We start from the raw sequence: 24915 nt of genomic DNA on the forward strand, positions 1-24915 counted from the left end.
CCCCTGGCTCTGCTCAAGACTGGGAGCTCTGGGGCAGAGACTCTGGCTGGTTCATGGCCCCTGGCACAACAGGGCCCCGAGCTCAGCTGGGGCCGGCCTCATGGTACAATTATTAGAGAGGCCCAAGGCTCTAGCTCCAGCTGGCGGGTGACACTACGCAGCAGGGAGGTGTGCCAGGGAGAGCAGGGCAGGGCTCTGGTGTACCTTCACCCCGCTGGCTTCCACACAGCAGGCGCTGAGTGCAGCCCGGGGCAGCTGCAGCCGGTGGTACCGTTACACACGCTCCCAGGCCCGTGTCCCAGCTCACCTGCCCCAACCAGGGCCCCACTGTGCACAATTAACTCTGAGTGACACAGAGCTCAGCCCAGGGGCACCGCAGAGCACGTGGTGGGAGGATTTGCTGTCTGCCCTGGGCTCCCAGCTGAGTCAGGGCGGGGGGGTGCCTTTGGCAGGGGCTGCGAGAAGGGATCGTGGTGCAGGCTGTCTGACCATCTCATTCCCAGGCTGGTGCTCGCCGCTTCCTGCTGCAGCTGGGCAGAGGTGGTGGCAACGGCTGTCAGCCGACAGTCTGGGGCAGAACAGCCCCATGCTCATGTCAGGAGGGGACTGGGGAGAGGTGACCCACCCACAGTGCCTTGCTGCTGAGGGGGTCCCGGGACACCAGGAGACAGACACGTGCTTCACTGGGGCCACGTACATTTATTTACAAAAAATAAAATAAAGGAAAATAAAAATGAAATGGGGAGATGGGAAGGGGCCCTGGCAGCAGGACCAGTTGCCCCATGGCAGCGCACAAGAGACAGGCCAGTGCGCGGGGGGAATAAGGCAACAGTGACCAGTCTGGGGGAACATGAGAGCAAAATGCTTTCCCAGCCTGGCAGCTCTTCCAGCCGTTCCTCGGTGGGGAGAAAGCTTCGCTGCCTGCATCACTAGTGACTTCAGCCAGGTCGCCAGGAGCCAGAGAGCAACAGGGGCTGGTACCACAGGGAGGTGACCAATGAGCCAGAGGGCAACAACTCTTTACTTCACGGGGGCCTGTCGCTCTGCCAGGACTCAGGGGCCCCTGCCATGGAGGGGAGGCAGAAGGCTCCTGTTCCCTGAGGGGCTGCAGGACACCTCAGTAACCCAGCTGCAAGGCAGGGAGAAGCAGACCCAGGGCCCATAATTCCCTTGCCCAGAGGACTCCGTTCAGGCCGCAGAGGAAGGAGCAGGGAGGGGTCCTGGCTTAGCCGCTCACCGCCCTAACCACTCTGTTCACCCCTGCACAACAAGGCTCCAGCCTGGAACCCATTTCCCCTGAGCCGTCACCCCACTGCACCCCTTTGGAATGCACCACACTGGAGAACCCTCCCCTGCCCCAGGGCCTGCAGCCCAAGCGCCACTGAAATGTAGAGTCAACCCCATGGTGGGAAGCATTCCCCCAGGTAGCCCTGACTATGGCTCAGGAGTGCAGCGCTCAGTGAGCTGGAGGCGGGAGAAGCCCTGGAGCACAGAGCAGGGGAGATGGGGGCAGAACCTGGTGCAGCTCAGACGGCCCGCAGCAGGGGCTAACACGCTAGCTGAATGGCTCACCCCAGGGAAGCAGGGCTGGGGCAGGACTCACAGGCAAGGGCCCAGCCCCAGGGGAGCGTGCAGCGCCAGGGGCAGGACAGGGAGCAGGAGAGGACAGAACATCGGCCACAGGCCGAGCTGCTGGGGGAGGAATGGCTGAGAGCTGATGCAGAGCCCTCGGACCACCTCACACAGCCTGCAGCCGAGACCCTGAACCCAGGCAAGGCCAGAGTGGGGCATCTCCTGTCCCCACAGCCCTCTGGCCAGGCGGGGAGGAGAACGTCAACCCCCATTTTACATTCATGCAGTGAGTGGCAGGGAGGGATGCTCCACGGGGAGCAAAGGGGCGGGCGGGAACAGGAGCCCAAGGGAACACACCAGGCTGTGGCAGGAGCAGTGTTGGTATGGGAGATGGGGGGGGGGGGAGGAGAGTGGGGGCAGGGCCTTGGCCACATAAAGCAAAGACATACCATATGCGTAGGGCAGGGGCTTGGGGCACCCCCAGGGTGGAAACACAGGGTGCGGCTCGCCCAGGGTGGGGCTGCCCAGCACTGGAGCCAGTGCTTCCCTGCTGGAATTTCAAGGCCAGCAGGTCCATGCCCCAGCTGAATCCACTGCAGAGCCAAGAGCACCCCGTGGCTCCTGCCTCCAGGGTGAGGCTCCAACTTTGTGCGGTGACACCCACATGCCAAGTGCCGCCTGGACTGGTGCAGAGGGGCCCTGGGCCGCTCCTGGCCTGGTGACTAACGCAGCCCTGGCACCAAGGGGAGATGCCAGTGGTGAGCCAGCAAGTGCTAACAGAGAAGCCAGAGTCCCAGGGGCGTCCCCCAGCAGCAGGAGGGGAGCTGGCCCCATACTCTGGCCGTTCAGCAGCTATGCGTGCCCCGTGGCTTGCCCCACCTGAGCCAGGCTCAGAGAAGCCCAGGAGACCCTCCTGGGAGAGTTACACAGGAAGCGATGTCCCAACCAGGAGCTCCGGGCACAAGGGAAGGGTGAGGCCAGGAGGAGACGCTGAAGGGCCAGGGGCCCCCCAAGTCCCTACTTGTCTATGAGCCCGGCCTCCTTGAGCTTGAAGTAGAAGAACTTCTCGAGGGTGTTGGCGCACTTGCAGTAGTCGCTGTCGGGGGGGTTATACTCCCGGCAGTTGGTGATGATGCGCTGCAGGTCAGCAATGAAGAGCTTCTTGGTGATGTAATAGCGATTCTTCAGGCGCTCAGTCATGGTCTTTAGGTCTGCGGGGGGCAGCGGTCAGCGTGCGGCTGGCTGAGTTACACCCCCCCGTGCTTCCCCCCCCCCCATCAGATCCCAGCACCCTCGCCCCACAGAGGGGAAACAGGGGCAGCGATCACCGTGTGGCTGGCTGGGTTACTCCCACCGCGCTTCCCTCTCATCAGATCCCAGCACCCTCAGCCCCACAGAGGGGAAACGGCGACGCAGTGAATCAATGACAGAGCCAGGAACAGAATCCAGGAGTCAGGGCTCCCCACCTCCACCTTGGCCACTAGAACCTCACGTACCCCTGCCACAGGAAAGGGCAGAACCCAGCCTCACTCCAGCCACTAGATTTCACTTCACTACCAGAGGTGAAAGAGGACCCAGGAGTCCTGCTCCCCACTGCCACTGTATACCCCACGCAGCTCATGCTCGCCTCGCCCCACCCCGCACGGCGTGCGGCGCTCCTGGTGCAGCGTAGGCCTTGGGCAGATCGGCCACCTACCAATGGGGAAGCGAATGATCTCGTAGTAGTCAGGGGCCTCTGACTTCTTCACAGGCTCCATGAAGGGCCAGGCGCTGGGGTGGGTCTGTGGAGGGCGAGGGGCAGTCAGAGCCTCACGTATGGGGGACAGATTGAACACCCCTCCCGCTGCACAACCAGCCCGCTACCGTCCCCTTCCAGAATCAGGCCTGGGAGGTGCCTGGCTCCCGACCCCCACCCTGAGCATGGGGAGCTCAGACAGAGCGAGATGCCCTGGACTCCGGGACCATGGATCAGAATCAGCCCAGGCGCCTCTCCCCCGGCTGCTGGCCCCAGCTGTGGCAAGGGAAGGTGCCAGAAACCCCATGGTGCGGGGAGAACCCGCCCGGAGCCCTCAGTTGGCAACTGGCAGGTGCCCAGGCATTGAGGCTCTAATGGACCCATGGAAGCTCTCGATACCCAACAAAGTCTTTGCCTCCAGCATCTCTCGGTGCCCAGAGCGAGACCCCAGGGGAGATGCCCCCCACGTGCCGTCACCTTGATTTGGGCCAGGAGGTTTTTCAGGGTGTTGTACAGCTGGTCTGGGTCCTTGAGCTCCTTCCTGCAGGAAGAGAAGTCAGATGAGGTCAGCATCTACCGCGTTTGTCCCCTCCCAGCACCTGCAGGTGAGTGGGCACCAAGCTCTCCTGGCCCGGCGAGCCCCTGGCCCTCCCACTAGGGGGAGACTTGTGGCCTCCCTCCTGGGCAGCCTGCTTTAGGGCACTCTGCTGCAGCAGGACACGCTGCCTCTGTGCAGAGGGGAGCAGCCTGCCAGGGACTTGAGCCACAAGGGATCCCTGAGGCAACGTGACCAGACTCATACCACGTGTGTCACGGCTGCTCCCACACAGCTACGGCCCAGACACCCCAAAGATGCTGCTGCTGCCCCGAGATCTGACAGCCTGGGGTCCCCTGCTGGGCTGGTGAGAAAGGATTGCAGCAATGTGCCATCCCAGCATTGTCTGCCAGGCCAGGGAGACAGCACCAGGGCCCTCCGGCAATCGCCTCTTTTGGCCCGGGCTGCTGACAGGGGTAAGATATCACACCGGCACCGCTGCTCCCCCCCACTCAGTACCCCTGGTGAGGTCCCCAGGCCAGTGGTGACAGACGCGGGGCTGGGAACAGCACTTACCCTTTCTCCTTCCCCAGTGGCCGCCATCCCGTGTCTCCTGGAAGGCAGGAAGAGGCGTTCGCTCACACGCCATCGACCGCGTTCCAATCCCCTCCCCAAGCACTGTCCCTGGGTAGCACTCTGCCTCCGTGACCCCCAAAACTGCCTGACCCAGCCCTCCAAAACCTGGCTGTGAGGGGCACGACCACCCCTCCGCTGCCCCTGGAATGCATTGCTCCACCGAGACATGCCGGGAGCTGTACAGTCCTGCAGAGCCGAGGCTGGGATGCCAGCTGTGCTCCTGTCCAAGTGCACAGATCAGAGCCACTGCCAGGCAGCCGGCTGCAGAGCCATTCAACCCCTCTGCTCTTTCCTGATGCTCCTGTTTTCGTTACTGTATTGAGGAAGGAGCCAGCCACTGCCCAGCCTTGCCCCCCAGTACAGGGGCCATTCGGATGCGGCACACTGCAGAGAGGACCGTGCAGTGGCACAGCCTGGCCACAAGGTGGCAGCAGCACTGCCCACACCTGAGACCATTTGCAAGGTGACACCGGCTGTGCCTACAGGTGCTGCGAGCACAGGCGCTAGGTGGGTAGCTACAGCCGTGGCCGGGGGTAGCCGTCAGAGCCCTTCCCTGCTGCCAGAGAAGGCAAAGCCAGGGCTGCAGAGGTTTGTGGCCCGAACTTACGGATTCCAGGGATGCTCTCGACAGGGATTTGCCGCACGCCCTCCTTGAAGCAGGTCAGGCCTGGGTAGACCTTGCGGATCTGCGCCTGCTTCCTCTCGATCAGCTTCTTGATGATCTGCAGTGGGAGAGGCGGAGGCCTGTCAGCTGGGAGCGAGCGGGGGAAGGCCTGGCGAGGGCAGAGTCTGGCTGGTCCAGGCCTGCTCCCTCACCCTCGGGCCTTTGCGGTGAGCCGGGCACAGGGCTGTGCCCGCAGGACGGGGCAGCCACTTCCCTCAAGGCTGCCTAGTGCCCAAGGGCACAGGCCAGCAGGGCTGGAAGCGGGGCTTGCCCAGGGCGAGCCGGAGGCAGGCAGCAGCTCCGGGTGGCGGGTTTGGGTCTGCCCGAGACGGGTGCTGCGTCACGGCCAGACACTGGCCTGGAGGAACTGGCCTGTGACTAGCACACACATGGCAAAGCCCTGCTGGGAGCCGCGTGGGCCATGGAGACACTGCCCGAGAGGGGCGCTCGTGGGACAGCGGCCTCCTGGGCCAGCAGCCCTGCCCTTTCGCTGCACTAGCGTCAAGAGCATTCAAGGTGTTTTGGGCATGGCGGGGTCAAGGAGCCAGGTCCCCTGCCCCCCACCCAGGAGATACCTCCTTCTGCTTCTTGATGATGTGCGAGAGCTCGGTGTAGGGAATACGGGGGTTGAGCTCACACTCCATCAGCGTCGCCCCTTCATAGTCCTTGATGTAGCCCAGATAGCGGCCCTTGGGCACTTTGATGTCCTTGGAGAAGCCCTGGAAAGGAAGGGGGGTTGTGAGAGAGAGCGAGTGACACTGGGGGAGGGGGGGAAGAGAGATTAGGACACTCCCCCAGGTGGGCGAGGGCCGGCGGCACCAGGGGCCCGGACCTGCTTCTTGAAGTAGCCGATGGCGTACTCGTCGGCGTAGGTCAGGAAGTAGAGGATGTTGTGCTTGATGTGATACTCCTTCAGGTGGTTCATCAGGTGCGTCCCGTACCCCTGGCAGGCAGACAGACAGACGCCCATCAGGCAGAGACCCCGGGGCACCAGGGCAGGCGGGTCTCAGCGTCTCCGAGAGGGCTTGTGGGGAGATGCCCCAGGCTGGCCCTGCCCCGGGACGTGTTTGGGGAACAGACCCCAGCAGAACAATTGCTCGGCCGCAGGAACAGCCAGCATTAAACATGGTCCCCGGCCCAGCCTCAGGGCACATCCCGCTGTCCACAAGGCTGCGCTCACCACGGCCAGGGCAAAGCATCAGCTCCTGCCTCCCTCGCAGCTAGCCTCAGAGCCATGGCTTGCAGCCTCCCCCCTGCTATTTACTCCTGGGCTCCCCACCCAAACCCTTCTGCAGCACCCCCCAATCCCAACCTGCTGGCCCCTGTTATCCCTGCCCTGGGCTCCCGCAAGCCCTGCCGATGCCCCTCACTCCCGACCCGCAGCCCCTGCTATCCCAGCCCTGCCCCCCCAAGCCCTTCCAGAGCCCCTCCCTCCCAACTCACAGCCCCCCGCTATCCCTGCCCTGGGCTCCCCCAGCCCTGCCAGTGCCCCTCCCTCCCGACCCACAGCCCCCTGCTATCCCTGCCCTGGGCTCCTCAATCCCAACCTGCAGCTCCCCACTGCTCTCTCTCATTCACCCCCCCCCCCGTGAGAGCAGTTTTGCCTTCACCTTCACTTGCTCATTGGAGGTGACAGCACAGAAGACTATCTCCGTGAAGCCCTGGGTGGGGAACATCCGGAAGCAGATGCCCCCGATCACCCGACCGTCCTTGATCAGAGCCAAGGTCTTGTGTTTGCTGCCGGGGAAGGCACAGCCAGAGTTACAGGAGGGTGGGGGGCAGCCTCAATGCACTATCCTGCCCCCCACGAGTCGCTGCAGCAGCAGTAGGGGTGGGGGAGGAGTTTGCCGCTCAGGCAGCAATGGCCCCGTTTGAGTTAATATTACAGGACTGGGGAGGAATCTGGGGCGCAATGTCAGCCTGGCTTGGGGGTCCAGACCGTTCCCCCACCCCACAGCTGCTGGGGTCACGCTGGGCTTGGGCCTCTAGAGCAGCCAGGACACAGGACTGAACCGGGGCTATACAGAGCAGGGCCCCCCAGCCCGGCTCTCCAGAGTAGGGCCCCCTCCCCCCCCACCCCGGGGCTCTCCAGAGCAGACCCCCCCCGCCCCCACCCAGCTCTCCAGGGCAGGCCCTCCACTCCCGCCCCCGGCTCTCCAGAGCAGGCCCCCCCCGCCCCCGGAGCCCACGCCTGACTCTCCAGAGGCCCCCCCCCCCCCCCGCCACACGTACGGGTCGAAGACGAGGCGGGTGATGTACTCCTTGGGCATGCGGGGCAGCTGGTGGGAGAAGACATTCTGCAGCCCCACCAGCCACATCAGGATCCGCTTGTTGGATTTCTGCGAGAGCGCGTTGCCGATGACGTGGAACTCGATGATGCCGCGTCTCTCCTCTAGCCGCGCCGTCTCGTCCCGTGCCGCATTGGCCGACAGCAGGCTGGTCTGGGGGGTGGAGTGGGGGGTAAGGGACAAAGCCCTGCCCAGTTACCCAACCCCCTGCCCGGCCCACTGATGCCCAGCCAGGAGCCAGCCTAGGGGAATAAGCTGCCCAGGGCAAGCCCTCCCCTCTCCCCCACAACAGAGTCCCGCCAGGCCCCGGCACTGGGTCAGAGCAGGCGCCAGCCAAGGTCTGGCACAGCTGCTCCGAAGGGCTGGCAGCTCCTTCCGTCGCCAGCAGTCCTGGCCCCACTAACGCAGCTCTCTGCCCTGCTCCCTACCCCGTACCTCCGGGCCCAGCATGGCGGCCGGGTCCGTGATGGTCAGCATCACCTCGTTGACCAGCTCCATGGGGATGTCACCCATGACCCGGATCCGCTTGGCGTCCTCCAGCGTCAGGCTCTCGGGCAGCTTCCGCTTCTCGCCTGCTCGGGCAGCAGAGGACGGTCACGCCGGGGCCAGGCCACGGGCCACTCGCTTCCCTGCATCTCCCACCCCACGTGGCTCAGGACACCACCTCCCGTCGAGCCACAGCACAAGGGAGACGGCAGCCGGCGCACTCGGACCCTGCAGCACCAGCCAGGCCTCGGCAGGGCTGGGGCCCACGGGAACCGGTGCTGCTGGGGGCGAGCATGGCTGGGAGGCCTTGCCGTCACCCCGCAGGGGGCTTCCCCTCTCGGCCACCTACAGGGCCAGGCCAGGCCGACCAGGTGCTCCATGGCTTCCTGGGTGGCACTGCCTGCCAGGGAATTGGGCACGGCGCATCCCAGGCAATGTGTGCTCAGGGGGCGGGGGGCAGACGAGGGGTCTAAAGACTGTTCTTTCATTCCCCCACCTTTGAGCTGAACGGCTCGTGGCTGACGGGCGCCAGGGCTACAGGGAACGGCGGGCGCAGGCTGTTCCTGAGCTGGCTGACGACAATCTGCTTGGGCATCCACCATCCACATGCATTATGAGGGCAGCCCCCCCCCCAACCCTGCCGTCTCCATAGACCCTTCCACCCCCTGGAACCTGAGATCCCTCCCCCAGCCCACACTGAGACCTAAGCAGCCCCATGGACTCTCAAGGGTTAACTGCGGACCACTCTGGTCTGGCAGCACTTTGCCCCTTTCACTCCAGGGTAGGTAGCGCTGGCCGGAGGCTGACCCCTCCCAGGGCGCTGTGTCCACGAGCCCCCGGCATGGGGCGCATACAGTCCCAGAGGCGCTGCGGCCATAAAGGCTTGTGCCACTGGGCAGAGTCCTGGGGCCGTCTCAGCCCCTCCCCGCACCCACTGGGGGGACAGTGCAGGGCTGGAGCCGGCGTTACCTGGCACGGGCTCTGCTGTGCTGGAGTCCAGGCTCATGGAGGACAAGGAGCTGCTGCTGCTGAGCTTCTTGCTGAACATCGGGGTGCTGGGCACGGCAACGGTGCTGACGGCTGCTGGGAACGAGAACGGAGCCTTTCACGCGCCGAACCCACTGGCCCACAGCCCCCCGCCCCAGGGTCGGTGCCCACGTGGCCCCGGACAGGAGGCGTTTGCACTGGCCCTCCGCGGCCCACGCCACCAGGCCGAGGAAAGCACGGGCTTGCAACGGAGCCGGCATGGCATGAGCTCAATCGCTCCCAGCCATCTCCCCAGCAAAGTACCTGGGCGCGGGACCAGCTGGGCGCCTTCCGTGGCCGGCATAGTGAAGTCAGATTCCCAGATAGGTGAGTTCTCCCCATAGATCTCCTCTTCCAGCATGGACAGAAACCTGGGCAGGGCGGGCAACAGGGCATGTTAGCCAGCAGCTGGCAGGCTAGTGGCACGGCCACATCAGAGCTGCCAACTGTGAGCAGCTTGGGGGGGGGCGCCACATGTGGCCACCCAGATTAACGGGGCAGGTACCCCATGGGGAGGAGCCTCACTCAGCGAGCTGGGCCTAGGGACCAGGTACGCAGAGACCAAACGTGACTCACCCATCACAGCCACCTCTGGGTTCGCCAGGGCCAGTGAGAGCTCAGCTAACCCCTGCCAGCCCCCACTCCCAGGGAGCCAGCCCACCTACTTGGGGAAATGGGTGAGGATGAGCGTCCGCTTCTCCGGCACCAGCTTGTCCTTCTCCACCCGGAACTTCTCCAGCAGCTGCCGACGGGTGACGGTGAAAATGGACTTGAGCAGGCTGCGCCCGAAGACGTGGGTGGTCTCATAGCGGGGGAGGCTGTCGCAGCTCTGGGGCACGTGGCAGTAACACAGCCAGCTGGGGGGAGAAAGGGGGCAACTCCCAGGGACCTGCCCACTCCTGGACGCTGGGCGTTCTGACTGGGGTCGCAGCCACGGGCTGGGATGCAAATCGCAGCAGCTGCATCTTATCGAGAACGGAGGGGCAATGGGATAGTCAAGATAGGGGACATTTCCCAGCAGAGCGTGGGGCACACAGAGACGCTGTCTCTCCAAGCCAGCCAGGGGCACAGCACGCTGGCTTCCTGGCTCTGAACCATCATGAGGACCCACAACCCCACCCGCCGACCCGGCCCAGATGCAAGCTGCAAAATGCATTAGCCCATTGACAAGCTGCCCAGCGGAGCTGCAGGCCCTTCAGTGGCACAGGCATGTGCAGTCAGCACATGTCAGGGGGCACCATGCTGAGCTGCCGGGGGGCAGAGGCAGTTGCTGGCGGCACTCCGGGGATGTAGCAGGTGCTGTGCACGCTTAAGAGCGGCAGGCTCAGGATCTCCAGGTCTGTGAATACAGTGGGAAGCGCGGTGGGAGAGATCAGGACCAGAGAGCGCGTGGCAGCTCAGGAGAGGAGGGCAAGTCCACATCCCGTCAAAGGGGATGTGAAATGAGGGGAGCCGCAGGCAGGACTCCCCCAGACTTGGGGGCTGGGCACAAGCCAAAGCCCTGTTAGCAAAGCAGGCGATGAACCGTCAGGGAGCACCGAGCTGGGACGGGGTCTCCACCGGCGCCTCTCCCCAGCGCTCACCGGGTGTAGTTGACTTTGTAGGTAGCCACGTCGTCGTTCTGCGAGCGCTGCCGGAACTGTGAGGGCGTCTCCAGCTTCCAGTAGTTGAGGCAGAGCAGAAACATCTTGGAGAGCTCGTACATGGTCTGACGCTCCTTGGGGGGCAGGTGGCTGAACTTGTACTGGACGAAGTTGAAGACTCCCTGTGGGGGCACAGTACCCACAGAGTGTCAGGGGAGGCGAAGGCAGGCCCCAGCTGCGGTGGGCTTTGCCGCACAGCAGCTGACACAGAGCTGGCTCTGCGCAATGAACCCAGGGCTGGGGGGAGGACGAGGTTAACGCAGCCGAGGAGCTGCAGGAGGTGTGGAATGGAGTAGCCGAGACCCGGGTACAGTTATGGATCAGGTGTAGTGGGATGAGTATGGGTGGATTCCCCAAGAATTCCCAGGTAATTTATCAACACTACAAGATCCTCACTGACCGGTTTGCTAAAGCTGGCAGCTTCTATCGGAGAAACTCAGGGCTGGGACCAAGGGGCAGCAGCAGGGAGCCCAGACCAGAATATTGGGGGCGCATGAGGGTACAGACCAGAGGAGCCAAGTGTTGTGGCTCGGAGATGCACTGGCCAAAGCCTGGAGACACGATACTGGGCAAGACGGAGCCTGATCAGACGCCGCCTGGCAATTCCTGCCCTGTCCCTCAAGCTCCACCAGAGCCCTCCCCACCCTTGCCCTCTGACTTACGAAGATCTACCACTTCCAGGATCAGGGCGAGAGACCAGTCACCTCCACAAGAAACAAACGCGCCCAGCACTGGCCCACGGGGATGGATTTCCTCGGACCAGCGCTAACACGCAGCTTGGTTTGCTACTAAGGCACCCAGACGTACAGTGACATGTCCGTGTCAGACCCTGAGCGGATAACAAGTCAGCCAGTTGCAGGGAACGTCTCCCAGTTATACAAGGATTATTGGGGCAGGGGGAAGAGACGCCAGGAAGCTAAAAGCCGTAAGATCAGGTTTGAGAGAGGGTCATTGGAAGACGCCAGCATCTCTCCCCCCGCCGGGGGCGTCCAGGCGGACACGTTAGCTCAGGGAGAGCTGCATGTTACAGCAGAGGGTGCACCGGGCTTTGTGGTCACTGTGACAATGGACGGTCGCTATGGAGTGCTGGCGTTACCTGCTCAATATTCGGCTTCTCAAAGGGGGGGCTGCCAAGGGACCCTTCTACAACAGGACGGCTCATCTGCAGGATGCATTTCCTCAGCAGCTGGGGAGGCAAGGGGGACATCACACACCAGAGACCGGAAAGAGGTGAGGCATACAGCAGCCACAGAAAGCTGTGACCATTACAAGACAGGCCAGGAGCAGCCGGCCAGATCCCCAGCTGGCTTAAATGGTGCCACGCTGGTGCCTTTAATGGGCTGTGTTGATTTACACCACTTGGGAATCTGTCCACTCCTTCCCTCGAAGTGTATTCTCCCAGGGGGTTCAGCTCGGGACGGGGGGTGGCAGGACAACATCTGGTTTCCAGCAAAACGTCTGCTTCTAAGCCAGTCTTGCAGTTGCGTTGCCTGAAGTGGGTTGCCAGACATATAATAAATCGCTGGCGCTCAGCCTTTCCAGACAATGGAACCCCTTTCAGGAGGCTGGTGTACCCCAAGTTCCATCTCACTTAAAAACTACTTGCTTACAAAATCAGACATAAAACCACAAAAGCATCACAGGGCACTCCTACCAAACAATGGCTTATTTTCTCATTTCTACCATATAATTATAAAATAAAGCACCTGGAATATAAATATTGTGCTTACATTTTAGCATACAGTATCTAGAGCAGTATAAACAAATCACTGTATGACGTGTTACTTTGTACTGACTTCGCTAGTGCTTTTTGTCTAGGCTGTTGCAAAACTAGGCAAATATCTAAGTAAGTTGACGGACCCCCTGGTACGAAGATCTCTGCGTACTCTTGGAGTACGTACCCCTGGTTGAGAATCACCATAATAAATCAGCAGCTCACTGGACTTAGATCCCTACATGGGCTCGTTATTCCCAGGCCTAACGGAGACCACGCACAGACTCTCCCCCACTTCTCATGTAATCCGTCCGCTGCTCCTTCCCACGTCCCGCCAGCCACACCTCGGCCTGGTGAACAGTTCACAGCATCGATAAAGGAGCAGAGGTCAGCTGTGACTCCAGAAATTTTAGGCAAGACGCAGGTTACGAGAGGAGTGGCTCTTTCAGTCTCATACGACAATGAACTAGCATTCCTCGCTCAAGAACAGGGGCACCGGGGGCTTCTGAGCCCACCAGGACACATAGCAATGGAGGTGTCAGGAATTCGGAGTTCCATCCCTTGCCAGGCAGGATGTATACAAACGGGATAGTTACTTTAGGTCCTACACAAATCAGATGCATTGTCAGTGGATAACATGTGCAGACCGTTTCCCCAGGAAGGGAACAAACTCTCCAGCTACCCTGATCCCATTTATCAAAGGCGGAAGAACGAGCACTCCCTCCAGAAAGACGTAGCCCTGAGGCCAAGAGGACGCCTGCCTTGAGGATGGCCTGGTGATACTATCGCTGAGAAGGATTGTGAACGCTTCTGGGCATGGGGCAGGAACGAATTGGGGCGCCCAAGGGACAAAGCGGAATCCCCGCCTCAGAGCTGACTTCAACCAAGCGGGCCCTGGGAGTAACTGCACAGAACAGCGACCAGACCAGAGGCAAGCAGAGATGTGCCAGATTTTAGGCTGGAAACAGGAAGCCTTTGCAGTGGCTACACTGAGGTGGAACCAGTGTCAGGTGGGCAGGAACAGCCAGCCCATCCTGCGATACAAGAGCAGGGTCCCAGCACGGCAGGGTCAGAATTGCTGCCCTCCGGGGCCCCCAACTCGACCGTGCCAGGACATTAAGGCATCGGCTCAGCTGCTGTCCTGGAGGCCTGGCTTGCAGCTCAAAGGCAGAGCTAAGCCGCTGCTCCCGCACCGTACCTTGAACAGGTAGAAGTACACTTGCTTGGTGTCTGTGTCCTCCTCTTTGTGGACTGACATAAAGAGATTTTCCACGTCCACCACCATCCCCAGCAGCCGGTTGATCTCCTCTTCCGAGACGTTCTCCAGGTGGGACACATGGTCAGCTGGACAGGGGAGCAGCGAAGAAAACAGACAGGCTTAGGTGGTGACACCCTGGCACCGGCCACAGGGCATCGCCCAGCATTGCCAGGGGGCCTCAAAGGCATGCGCAGCACTAAATGCAGCCCCGACCCGTTCTGACGGTCCCACCAGAGCAGAGCCCGGCGCGCTCCCAGCCCGTGCCCCGCCCTGGGTCCCCGTGCCAGGGGCAGACCCCAGAAGGCCTTACCTAGGGCATGTCCACAGCTACGGCACAGCTCACTCAGGTTGGTCACGGGCTGCTGCAGGTCCATGCGGGGGGCAGTGGGCGGGTTGGGGTTCTTCCAGCCGTTGCACTTGCAGGCATCGTTGGCCTAAGCCAGGGACAGACAGGCGATCGGTGTGGGGGCCAGGACCTCACCCCAAGGGCAGGTCCTGCCCTTTCCCTTCCCAATTCTGTGTGACCCCAGGGGGTGGAACAGCCAGGGAAGGTGCCACAGGCAGCACCCCACTGCACAGGGTGTGTGGGGGGGTCCCTTGCACCCTGCCGGCCCAAGGGGACAGGCTGGGATCACTCAGCTCCTCAGGACTGGAGACAGCGGGTGCACAAGAAACCCCAGACGGGACCTGCGGCCATGGGGGGTCGGGGCGGGGAGGGGATGATGTCGCTGCTGAAGGCTGGAAAAAGCAGCTCCCAATTCCCCCCCACCCCACTGGGCAATGAGACCCCGACTGGCCACATCCCCCTCTGCTCCCAGCTCCCGCAGCTCTGCCTCAGCGCCGGGCAACTCCCCCAGCTTCTCCCCCCCCACCACGAAACAGTTCCCCATGCCTGGCCCCCCCCACTCCCACATACCTTGCAGGCCGAGAACAGCCCCCCGGGCCCCCCCGCACCTTGCAGGCCGAGAACAGCCCCCCGGGCCCCCCCCGCACCTTGCAGGCCGAGAACAGCCCCCCGGGCCCCCCCCGCACCTTGCAGGCCGAGAACAGCCCCCCGGGCCCCCCCCCGCACCTTGCAGGCCGAGAACAGCCCCCCGGGCCCCCCCCCGCACCTTGCAGGCCGAGAACACCCCCCCGGGCCCCCCCCCGCACCTTGCAGGCCGAGAACACCCCCCCGGGCCCCCCCGCACCTTGCAGGCCGAGAACAGCCCCCCGGGCCCCCCCGCACCTTGCAGGCCGAGAACAGCCCCCCGGGCCCCCCCGCACCTTGCAGGCCGAGAACAGCCCCCCGGGCCCCCCCGGGCCCCCCCGCACCTTGCAGGCCGAGAACACCCCCCCGGGCCCCCCCGCACCTTGCAGGCCGAGAACAGCCCCCCGGGCCCCCCCGGGCCCCCCCGCACCTTGCAGGCCGAGAACACCCCCCCGGGCCCCCCCGCACCTTGCAGGCCGAGAACAGCCCCCCGGGCCCCCCCGGGCCCCCCCGCACCTTGCAGGCCGAGAACACCCCCCGGGCCCCCCCGCACCTTGCAGGCCGAGACCCCCCCCCCGGGCCCCCCCGGGCCCCCCCGCACCTTGCAGGCCGAGAACAGCCCCCCGGGCCCCCCCGCACCTTGCAGGCCGAGAACACCCCCCCGGGCCCCCCCGGGACCCCCCGCACCTTGCAGGCCGAGAACACCCCCCCGGGCCCCCCCGGGCCCCCCCGCACCTTGCAGGCCGAGAACAGCCCCCCGGGCCCCCCCGCACCTTGCAGGCCGAGAACACCCCCCCGGGCCCCCCCGGGCCCCCCCGCACCTTGCAGGCCGAGAACACCCCCAGCTTCTCCAGCTTCTTGGCCCGCGGGAAGCCCCGCACCTGGGCCTTGCGCTGACTCGCGCGCTGCTGCTGGCTCAGCCCGGGCCGGGCCGGGTCGCTGGAGCCGGCGGCGGGGCCGGGGCCCGGGGCCGGGCCGGGGCCGGGCGCGGCCGGGGGGGCGGCGGGGTCCGGCCGGGCTGCGAGGCCTCCGGCTCCGCCATGCCGGGACCGCGGCGTGCGCGCCAGGCCGGCACTGCGCCTGCGCGGGGCCGGGGGCTGCTGGGAGATGTAGTTCCCGAGCCGGGGGCGGGGCTTAGCCTGCGCGGGGCGGAGCCAGCCAGAGACCATTCATGCGGGGCGGGCCGGCCCGCGGGGGGGAGCAAATACCACCCCTCCCCCCCACACACAGCACCCCAAGTGTGGGGTAAATAACCCCCTCCACGGGGCATCTCCCCTCCCCCCACACTGCAGGGTAAATCCCCCCTCATTTTCATGTGATCCCCACAAGTGGAATAACCCCCTCAATGCATGCAGGAAAAGGGGGCTCTCACCATGTGGGGTGCTGACTTCCCAGCAGGTCTAGGGAGCCCTCACTTCCAGCCCTGCCTCACGGCCGTCCCTGCCCCCCGCCAGGACTCGGCCCAGAGCAGCATGGCATGGCCCGAAGGCCAGCCCCACCTCCCAGGGTGCAGCCACCCCCCACCCAAAGGTGCACACGCCCGCAGGCAGGATCCCCAAGGGGCTGGGGAAGGAGTGCAGGTCTTCTCTGGGGCCTCCATCCTGAGCAGCTTTAGGGTGCCCGGGTCCAGCTTTCCTTGGGAACCAGATGGGCAAGAAAGAGAAGGCTGGCCGACAGCTGAGATCCCATGGGGCGTCCGTCCCGCAGGCGCTGGGCCTGGCGGGGAAACACCCGGGTTCGTGCAAGGCCTGATAAACCAGCGAGAGTCAATAACCTGGTGAATAACTGGGGCCAGCCCCGAGGCACTGGGAAAGGGTCTTTCTGTCAAAGGATCATTGTTGGGGTGGGTGCCAGAACTCGCCCCGTACAAAACCTCTCTCTGCCCCAGTTACCTTAAAAAGCCATTCACCTGCAGAGCACTTTTCTAGTCTTGTATCCATCCCCAGCCCCCAGGCAGGCTCAGAAATGGGAGGATCAGAATGGTCTCAAGAGGTCATCCAGCCCAGCCCCCAACACCGAGGCAGGACCAAATAAAGTGAGACCATCCCTGAGAGGTGTTGGGGAGGTTTAAGACCAGATTAGACAATGAGACGGATTCCACCACCTCCTTGGTTCATCGGTTAGACCGGGGTGGCCAACCTGAGCCTGAGAAGGAGCCAGAATTTACCAACGCACATTGCCAAAGAGCCCCAGTAATACAGGTCAGCAGCCCCCCCATCCACTCCCCAAACCCCACTCCCAGCACATCCCGCCCCCCGGCAGCCCCGCCCCCTCCTTCCCTTCCAGCACCTCCTGATCAGCTGTTTCCTAGTGTGCAGGAGGCTCTGGGGGGGGGAGGGGAGGAGCGAGGCCATGGCAGGCTCATGGGAGGGGGCGGGAAGGGGTGGAGTGGGGGCAGGGTCTGTGGCACAGCCAGGGGTTCAGCAGTGAGCACCCCCCTGGCACATTGGAAAGTTGGTGCCTGTAGCTCCAGCCCCGGAGTCGGTGCCTAGACAAGGAGTCGCATAGTAACTTCTGAAGAGCCGTATGTGGCTCCAGAACCACAGGTTGCCCCCCCCCCCCCGGCTGGATATTAGGGAAACACCTCTTTTTAGTCCCCCTTCCCAAATTCGATTTGTTACACTTTTACCGCATGCTCAAATATTTCCCAGCCTGAAACTGTACAGGGCCCTGAATTACATTTAATTCCCAATCCCCGCCCAAACCAAACGTCTGGAACTATTACCCAGGACCTCGCAATTGCTGAAGTTGTCCAGTTTTCACTGAACTAGACCCTGCAATTGAGGGTCCCTAGCACAGAGCAATATCACGTCTCCCCCTTTGGAATCTGTTTGGAAATCGCAGTGAAAAAACCGTTTCTGCAAAGTCCACTGACACAGGTTTATTCCAGCAGTAAGACAAACTAGAGACACCCGGAGAGAATCGTCACCTGGCAACCCAGCCAGGGGGAAACGGAGACAGTGACACTTGCACATTCATTAAAAAGAAAAGGAGGACTTGTGGCACCTTAGAGACTAACAAATTTATTAGAGCATAAGCTTTCGTGAGCTACAGCTCACTTCATCAGCTCACGAAAGCTTATGCTCTAATAAATTTGTTAGTCTCTAAGGTGCCACAAGTCCTCCTTTTCTTTTTGCGAATACAGACTAACACGGCTGCTACTTTGAAAGTTGCACATTCATTAGTTGTCACGGAGTCCCGGGCGATGCTCTGGAGGGGCTCCCTACGAAGCCAGGCAGGACTCTGGGGAAGTCTCCTCTCTGGGAGCAGCCTGTCTGCAGGACACACAGCTCCCCCGGCTCCCCCCTTCCTGGGTCTGACCTCGGAGCATCCAGCATCCTCTGCCCTCCGTGCGCTTCCCACAGCGAGTCCGCCCAGGCGGGGTCCTGGGGAAGCCAGAGAGTCCTGCCCCCCAACTCCGCAGTCAGACGGGACTCTCAGCCAGCCAGTAACACAGAAGGTTTATTAGACGACAGGAACATGGTCTAACACAGAGCTTGTAGGTGCAGAGAACAGGATCCCTCAGCTGGGTCCATTTTGGGGGGCAATGAGCCAGACAACCCCGTCTGCACTTCATTCCATGTCCCCAGCCAGCCTCAAACTGAAACTCTCTCCAGCCCCTCCTTCCCTAACCCTAAACCTAACCCTTTCCTGGGCCAGGAGGTCACCGGCTTCCTTTGTTCTCCAACTTTAGCTCTCACCTTTAGCTCTCACCTTGCAGGGGGGAAGGGCCAGGCCATCAGGTGCCAGGAAACAGGGTGTCGGCCATTCTCTGTGTCCAGACCCCTGCCCACACCTGCCCTCTAGGGCTCTGCAATGATCATACCCCCTTATCCCACCCCCTAGATACTTAAGAACTGCCTAGGGAAACTGAGGCACCCCCACACTATTCAGAGGAAACATTAAGAACAGTCCCACTTCGTCACAGTTACAGGTACCAGAATTCTGCCGGTCCCAGGAAGATGCTCCCTGGCTCGCTGCTGCAGACACACATGGGGCCGAAGCCCCGCCACGGCCACTGTCTGAGCGGGAGCAGCCGCACCAGGTACCGGGAGCACCTCGTCATGTTTCTGCTGCCCAGACTCCTGCTGCCTTCGACTCGCTCTGCCTCTTGGGTTGGGGACCCAGGCCCTGGCAGCAGCCGCAGGGCTGCCTTATATAGCCACCCCGCCCTTCCGGACCCTTCCTCCTCCGCCCATGTAGGGGCCAAGCCGGCCTCCTCTGCCCATAAACGGTGCTGGGGGCGGGACGAGCCTGGCCTTGTGAGTGACCTACCGGGCCACAGAGCCGAACCGGCAGCTTCTGGCAGCCACGAGCAGGGCCTGGCATCGCTCCCTGCCCCAAAGTCTCTGGGAATTTCTGGGGCCTCCCTGAAGTTGGCCCCTGTTGTTTGTATCCGAGGCTGGCGGGAGGGGCCTGGCGATAGCTCCCAGGGTGTAGGGGCTGGAAAGGGTGAAGTCCCTTATGTGCGTAGGGCCTACATGTGGTCCGTATGGAGTGTGCGTGTGTGTGCGCGTGTGTGCCCGCATGCCTCGGTGCATGTGTCCGCTCTGTGACCCTCCGTCAGTTTGTCAATAGCACCTAGCCAATGAACCGGCTTCCCCAACAACAGTGCTGCCCCGGGGGAGCAAGCGTCCGGCCCTGAGCCCATTCCCTCCCGGCCTGGGATCACCCAGCAGTACCAGGCCCTGCTTATGGCTGTGCCGCACCCCCAGCCTCCGGTAGAGCCCAGGAGCCCCCGACGTTCCCCCTGAGGGAGGCCAGCTGGGCATGTCGGGGGGGAAACCCACCTCCCCAGAAGGGGCCAGCCCCAGCTCACGCAGACCCCTAGTGTAGCAGCAGAGCCGCGGTGCCAGCCTGTGCCATGGCCCGAGGAGGAGCCCGCAGCGAGTGCTGGGACCAGCCAGTCCTGGCAGAGGCAGCACCAGCACAGGGGAAAATCAGGAACATTTATTTCATGTAAAAATACGTTACACGCTGTGAATCTGGCTTGCAGCCAGCCGGGTCACCCGGGGCGCGGCCCTGCCAAGTCTCAGCCCCGGCCTCTGGAGTCTGCTCCTCGGCTGTTACCCCTGGGCTCTGCTGTTGGCCCCGTCCTCTGAGCCCTGCTCAGCCGGCGCCGCCGAGCCCCCCGCAGGGCTGAGCTGGATGGGCACGTTCCTCGCGGGGATGGCTGGGGGGGCCAGGCACGGGGCTTCAATGCACAGCTGCCCCTCCTTGGAGATGGAGCAGGTCAGGCGGTCGGTGTCCACGGCCTCGGGCACATCCCACTCCCTCTTGAACACCTCGTACTTGTAGGAGAAGGAGCCTTTGCTGTCCTCGCTTTGCGTCTCCTTCCTGCCCGTCAGCAGCACCTTCCTGCCCACCAGCTTCACCGCCAGCTCCTGTGGCGCGAAGCCCCGGACGTCCTGCCGCACGGCAAAGGGCTCGGCTGTCCCCTGGGCCAGGGCCGCGCTGGAGCTCTGGCCTGGCTCCCCGCCGGGGCTGCCGCTCCCTCCGCCAGCCACGAGCTGCCCCATGCTGCTTGCAAACTCCCTGGCTGTCTCCAGCTCCCGCAGCAGCTCCCGCTCCAGCTCAGCAAAGAGGGCACCCGGGGCCGGCCACAGAGTGCGCAGGGGGCCCAGCCGGGCAGCCACGGGGCCGGGGCCGGGGGCGGGCGGCAGGAGGTGCAGGTGGCATAGCATCGCTGCTGCTGGGGCTGCCGCCGGCTCGGGGCTGAGTCCTCTCCAGTGGGGGCTGGGGGCCGATCTGCTCGGGGCCGGGGGCCGGCAGCTTTTATCCCCTCCCGTAGGGGCCTGGCCCCTTCCAGAACCCTCTGGCCCTGACGCCCCCGCCAGGCCCCATTGCCTATTTTTATGAGGCTGATGGTGAGGGGTTACTCATGGGCCAAAATAACAGTGACGGCAGCCCTGGCCTGGATTCCCTGCTCCAAATAGAGCAGTGGGACAGGGCCACCGGCTCAGGTTACAGGCATGTGCGCCAGCCCCACTACCAGCCGGGCCTGGGGAGGGGAACCCCCGTGGTGCCTGCTTTTACCTGCTGTGAGGATTAGCCTGGAGCAGGGGCTCAGGTCTGATCACAATGGTCCCCTCTGGCCTGGGGATCTAAGGGCCTAGGAGCAGCGGGGCAGGAAAACCCCAGGGCTGAGAGGGGCTCACAGCTGAGCAGCACAACGCCAGGAGTGTCCTTCAGCCCCTGCGCACATCTCCTGCCTCCTGGCACCGAGGGTCTTGCTCTGGGGGAAGGAGACAGTTCTTTAGCACCTGGCGCTTCAAACCCGAACGCTGCCCTGTCCCAGAGGCCAGCCAGCCATTCAGCACACATCCCTGGTGCACCGGCCCAGGTCTGTCACCTCTAGTCCCTGCTTTCTAGCCCTCCATAAATGGACCCCAAGCGGAAGGGGGTGTCCGCACTAGGCTCTTTCAGGCCAGGCCGTGGGACAGGCCCTTCAGTGCCCTGGTTGGGAAATCAACAACTGCCCTTGAGTGGGGCTTGAGTCCCCTCGTTAGCCCATCACGTGATGAGTTATTGCTTGTGTGTCAGGAGCACCCTGAGCTGGGAGACCCTGTGTGCTGGGCCTAGTACACACAGTGAAGAATTCCCAGCCTCAGGCATTTACAAACTAATCAAGGTGTAGGGAAGAGAAACTGAGGCACAGAACAGGGGAAATTACAAGGTCATTGGCAGAGCTGGGAATAGAGGCCGGGTTCCCCAAGTCCCAGCCCATGGGCCGACCCACTCCGCCCCATTGCCTCTCTGCTGGCTGCATTGAATTGGCAACGTGCATAAGTTCTGTGGGGCAGGCACTTCTGAGCCAGGCAGGTGCACCCTGGGCATTCAGCCAAGGGCAGTCATTCCCCGCTGCCCGGTGTGTGTAACCTGGAGGGGAGGAGCTGGCACTAGAGGGGAGGGACCAGCGCTGGAGGCTGGGGCAGGGCTGGGCCATGGGCAAGGTTGGCAGGGCCCGTGCCGTGGCTCCACTCGATCTGGCAAAGGAAGGTTGATCACAGGCCGTTGACGGGGGTTGCAGAGCTGCCAGGAGTTTCTATTTTGAGGCTGAGACGAGGCTGCTAATTATAAGCTAGCAGGAGGGCAGAGCCGGGAGCCAGGCATGCGGTGTGGGAGCTGCATGTCCTGGGGGCTGGGTAATGGGAATGAGCTGTCCCAGTCAGCCAAGAACATCAGGGCCAGAGGGTTCTGGAAGGGGCCAGGCCCCTACGGGAGGGGATAAAAGCTGCCGGCCCCCGGCCCCGAGCAGATCGGCCCCCAGCCCCCACTGGAGAGGACTCAGCCCCGAGCCGGCGGCAGCCCCAGCAGCAGCGATGCTATGCCACCTGCACCTCCTGCCGCCCGCCCCCGGCCCCGGCCCCGTGGCTGCCCGGCTGGGCCCCCTGCGCACTCTGTGGCCGGCCCCGGGTGCCCTCTTTGCTGAGCTGGAGCGGGAGCTGCTGCGGGAGCTGGAGACAGCCAGGGAGTTTGCAAGCAGCATGGGGCAGCTCGTGGCTGGCGGAGGGAGCGGCAGCCCCGGCGGGGAGCCAGGCCAGAGCTCCAGCGCGGCCCTGGCCCAGGGGACAGCCGAGCCCTTTGCCGTGCGGCAGGACGTCCGGGGCTTCGCGCCACAGGAGCTGGCGGTGAAGCTGGTGGGCAGGAAGGTGCTGCTGACGGGCAGGAAGGAGACGCAAAGCGAGGACAGCAAAGGCTCCTTCTCCTACAAGTACGAGGTGTTCAAGAGGGAGTGGGACGTGCCCGAGGCCGTGGACACCGACCGCCTGACCTGCTCCATCTCCAAGGAGGGGCAGCTGTGCATTGAAGCCCCGTGCCTGGCCCCCCCAGCCATCCCCGCGAGGAACATGCCCATCCAGCTCAGCCCTGCGGGGGGCTCAGAGGACCGGGCTGACGTCAGCAGAGCCCAGGGGTAACTCCCTGAGCTGCTGGCAGTGGCCCCGGCAGAGCAACCAAGAACAGATTTTTGGAGCCTAAAACAAGTGGCTTCAAATGAGCATCCGTTTTTGTCACTATGGTCAGAGCAAAAGTGATTCCAAATAGTTTTTGTACCAAATAAATTCCTCTCCCTAGAAATCAGACCCTGCTGGTTGAGTCAATTCCCAGGCACGTTGGCGTGGGTCAGTCTTGGCTGCTGACGTACAAGGATTAGGTCCCATGGGGCAGGACAGAGCAGCAGGAGAAGCAGCCCCAGGGTCTGTCTACACTGCACACTAACCTGGTTTTGCAGATTGGAGCTTCCAAGCCCACCCTTGAGCGTCTCACTGAATTCAGCAGAACCTGCAGGAAGGAGTGTGGAGGGGGTCTTGGCTCACCCCACTGCCCAGGGGAGCCCTGCTTCAAGGAACAGGCCTGGGGGTGCCTCCCACAGGGAGGGAAGGGGCAAGCATGGCTTTCGCACTGAGCAGAGGCGTTTCCTCCCAGAGCAGGGACCCCTCTAGCACTGCCAGGGCCTTTGCATTGTCCTGTGCAGGTACCAGGGCCAGGCCCAGCTGCAAGAAAAGGTGGGGAGGTTACAGGACATTCAGCTCACAAGTTCCTGGAAAGGGGGTGCTATCTAATGCGTAGAGAGGAGAGCTGACAGCCTCGAACACCTGGGTTCTAGTCCCAGGCTCATCCCCTTTACTGTTAATTACAGTCACAGATCCTTATATGGACAAGCAGCTTGACACCACAGCACCCATCCTACACAGGTGGTGGACAGCCACTCCCTAGCTCCAGGCTTCCATCAGAACAAAGGTGAGAAGAGGCTGGCTCCTAAAGCCTTGGGATCAGGTAGAAGCTGCTCATGAGACCGACCCAGGGATGGGGGGGGTGCTTTGAGCTGCAGCAGAAAGCCCATAGCCCAGCATTAGCCACCTTGCCTAGCAGCACCTAACTCACTACCCTATTTCATTGCTGCAAAGGTGCTGAGCTCGGCCCACAGGAGCAGCCCCCCCAAACCCTTCCTGCAGCTGGGGAACTCAGGGCAGGAGGCTGCAAGTGAAAGGAGACGGAAGCATTTGCAAGTCACCAGACTCGGGAGGTGCTGGCTAAGCTGAACAGGCAATAGATGGCAGCTTTTATCACCCTAGTTAAGCAAAAGCCCAGACATTCCTGCTGGTCTCTGCCAAGCACTGGGAAGGTTAGATGCCTCCAGCCATAGAGCAAGCTAGCTTGTCACCTTGCTGTGTCGCTCCTGGTTACCGCTTTGAACAGTTTCTAGAGAGAAGCTGGAGTTAGTCTGTGGGATATTAATGGGAGCTGCAGGAAGCACCCAGCTATCTCAAGAGCAGCTGCCTCCGAGATTCCAGCTGGAAAATGGGAGAGGCCAGGTTGCCCGCTAAAGGAACAAGTCAAACGGGAGCAATTGTGTGAGGAAAATACACTAGAGTCTGCACACTTCACACCGCCCATGTGCTGTGTCTGCCCTCTGCTAATGGGAACAGTCTGTGGCACAGATACTAGTTGCAGAGTGGCTTTCCCATTGCATTGGAAAGGACTGTGCACAGGAATTATGAAGTGGGCTAGTCTTCATACTGTACAGGCCTGTTCAACACCTTTAAGGGCAATGTGCTGCTGACCTGGGTTCCTCCCTCTGCACAGCTTGGTTCTACCCTATGCAGCCCAAAGAGCAGCAGGTCTCACTCCACATTTATCACAGAATTGTAGGACTGCAAGGGACCTCGAGATGTCTCAAGGCCCCTGCACTCACGGCAGGGCTAAGTATTATCTAGAGACCATCCCTGCTCTTAAAAATCCCCAATGATGGAGATTCCACAACCACCCTGACACGTAGGAAGATTTTCCTAATTTCCAACCTAAACCACCCTTGCTGCATTTTAAGCCCATTGCTTCTTGGCCTGTCCTTGCACATTGAGGATTCTTCTCCCTCCTCCTTGTAATAACCTTTTATGTACTTGAAAACTGTTCTCATGTCCCCTCTCAGTCTTTTCTCCAGACTTGAAAAAAAATTTTTTTTTTTAAGCTTCCCTCTGGCTCATGTTTTCTAGACCTTTCATCATTTTTGTTGCTCTTCTCTGGACTCTCTTCACTTTGCTCACATCTCCCCTGAAATGCTCCCCTCGTATACACAGGATCAGCTAGGGAAGAGATTGGTGTTACCTTTCCTTGGATAAGGGGCCCTGCTAGTGGCAGGAACGAGGTGCCTCCGACCGCAACACTGCCGTGCCAACTAGCTTTTACTGTAGACTGAAATTAAGGTACAGATGGCAGGCATGACTGTCCCCCTTTCATCAACAGGCTCCCTGTGCTGAGGGACACCTCACAACCCGCTCCAGCCACTGGCTAATGCAACGTGCTACTAGATAGAGCAGTTCTTCTGTCTGTCCGAATGTGGGGGCAGAGATGTGGTTACTGATTAAGACAGCTGAACTGGTTATTGC

The 24915-nt window shown here is 62.2% G+C and overlaps 3 protein-coding genes across 3 annotated transcripts; 1 reads left to right on the top strand and 2 right to left on the bottom strand.

The window, feature by feature from the left end:
- Nucleotides 1-679: 679 nt before the first annotated feature.
- KAT2A (lysine acetyltransferase 2A) lies at nucleotides 680-15569 on the bottom strand. Its single transcript, XM_038385776.2, is given in 19 exon segments — nucleotides 680-2783; nucleotides 3269-3353; nucleotides 3785-3848; nucleotides 4419-4455; nucleotides 5086-5200; nucleotides 5718-5861; nucleotides 5975-6085; nucleotides 6753-6879; nucleotides 7375-7583; nucleotides 7866-8002; nucleotides 8886-8999; nucleotides 9207-9313; nucleotides 9608-9799; nucleotides 10526-10707; nucleotides 11682-11771; nucleotides 13498-13643; nucleotides 13868-13991; nucleotides 15349-15521; nucleotides 15524-15569. Coding segments are annotated over 19 exon segments (2397 nt in total). The 3' UTR covers nucleotides 680-2589.
- Nucleotides 15570-18329: 2760 nt separating this feature from the next.
- Nucleotides 18330-20341, bottom strand: LOC119849102 (heat shock protein 30C-like). Its single transcript, XM_038385777.2, has one exon. It carries the CDS (start codon nucleotides 20209-20211, stop codon nucleotides 19594-19596), a length of 618 nt encoding a protein of 205 aa, XP_038241705.1. The 5' UTR covers nucleotides 20212-20341; the 3' UTR covers nucleotides 18330-19593.
- Nucleotides 20342-21469: 1128 nt separating this feature from the next.
- Nucleotides 21470-22549, top strand: LOC119848855 (heat shock protein beta-11-like). The gene has a single exon (XM_038385155.2). The coding sequence runs from the start codon at nucleotides 21676-21678 to the stop codon at nucleotides 22444-22446; it is 771 nt and encodes a 256-aa protein (XP_038241083.2). The 5' UTR covers nucleotides 21470-21675; the 3' UTR covers nucleotides 22447-22549.
- Nucleotides 22550-24915: the final 2366 nt, after the last annotated feature.

Source organism: Dermochelys coriacea, chromosome 27 (assembly GCF_009764565.3).
Source record: "Dermochelys coriacea isolate rDerCor1 chromosome 27, rDerCor1.pri.v4, whole genome shotgun sequence".
Taxonomy (NCBI): Eukaryota; Metazoa; Chordata; order Testudines; family Dermochelyidae; genus Dermochelys; species Dermochelys coriacea.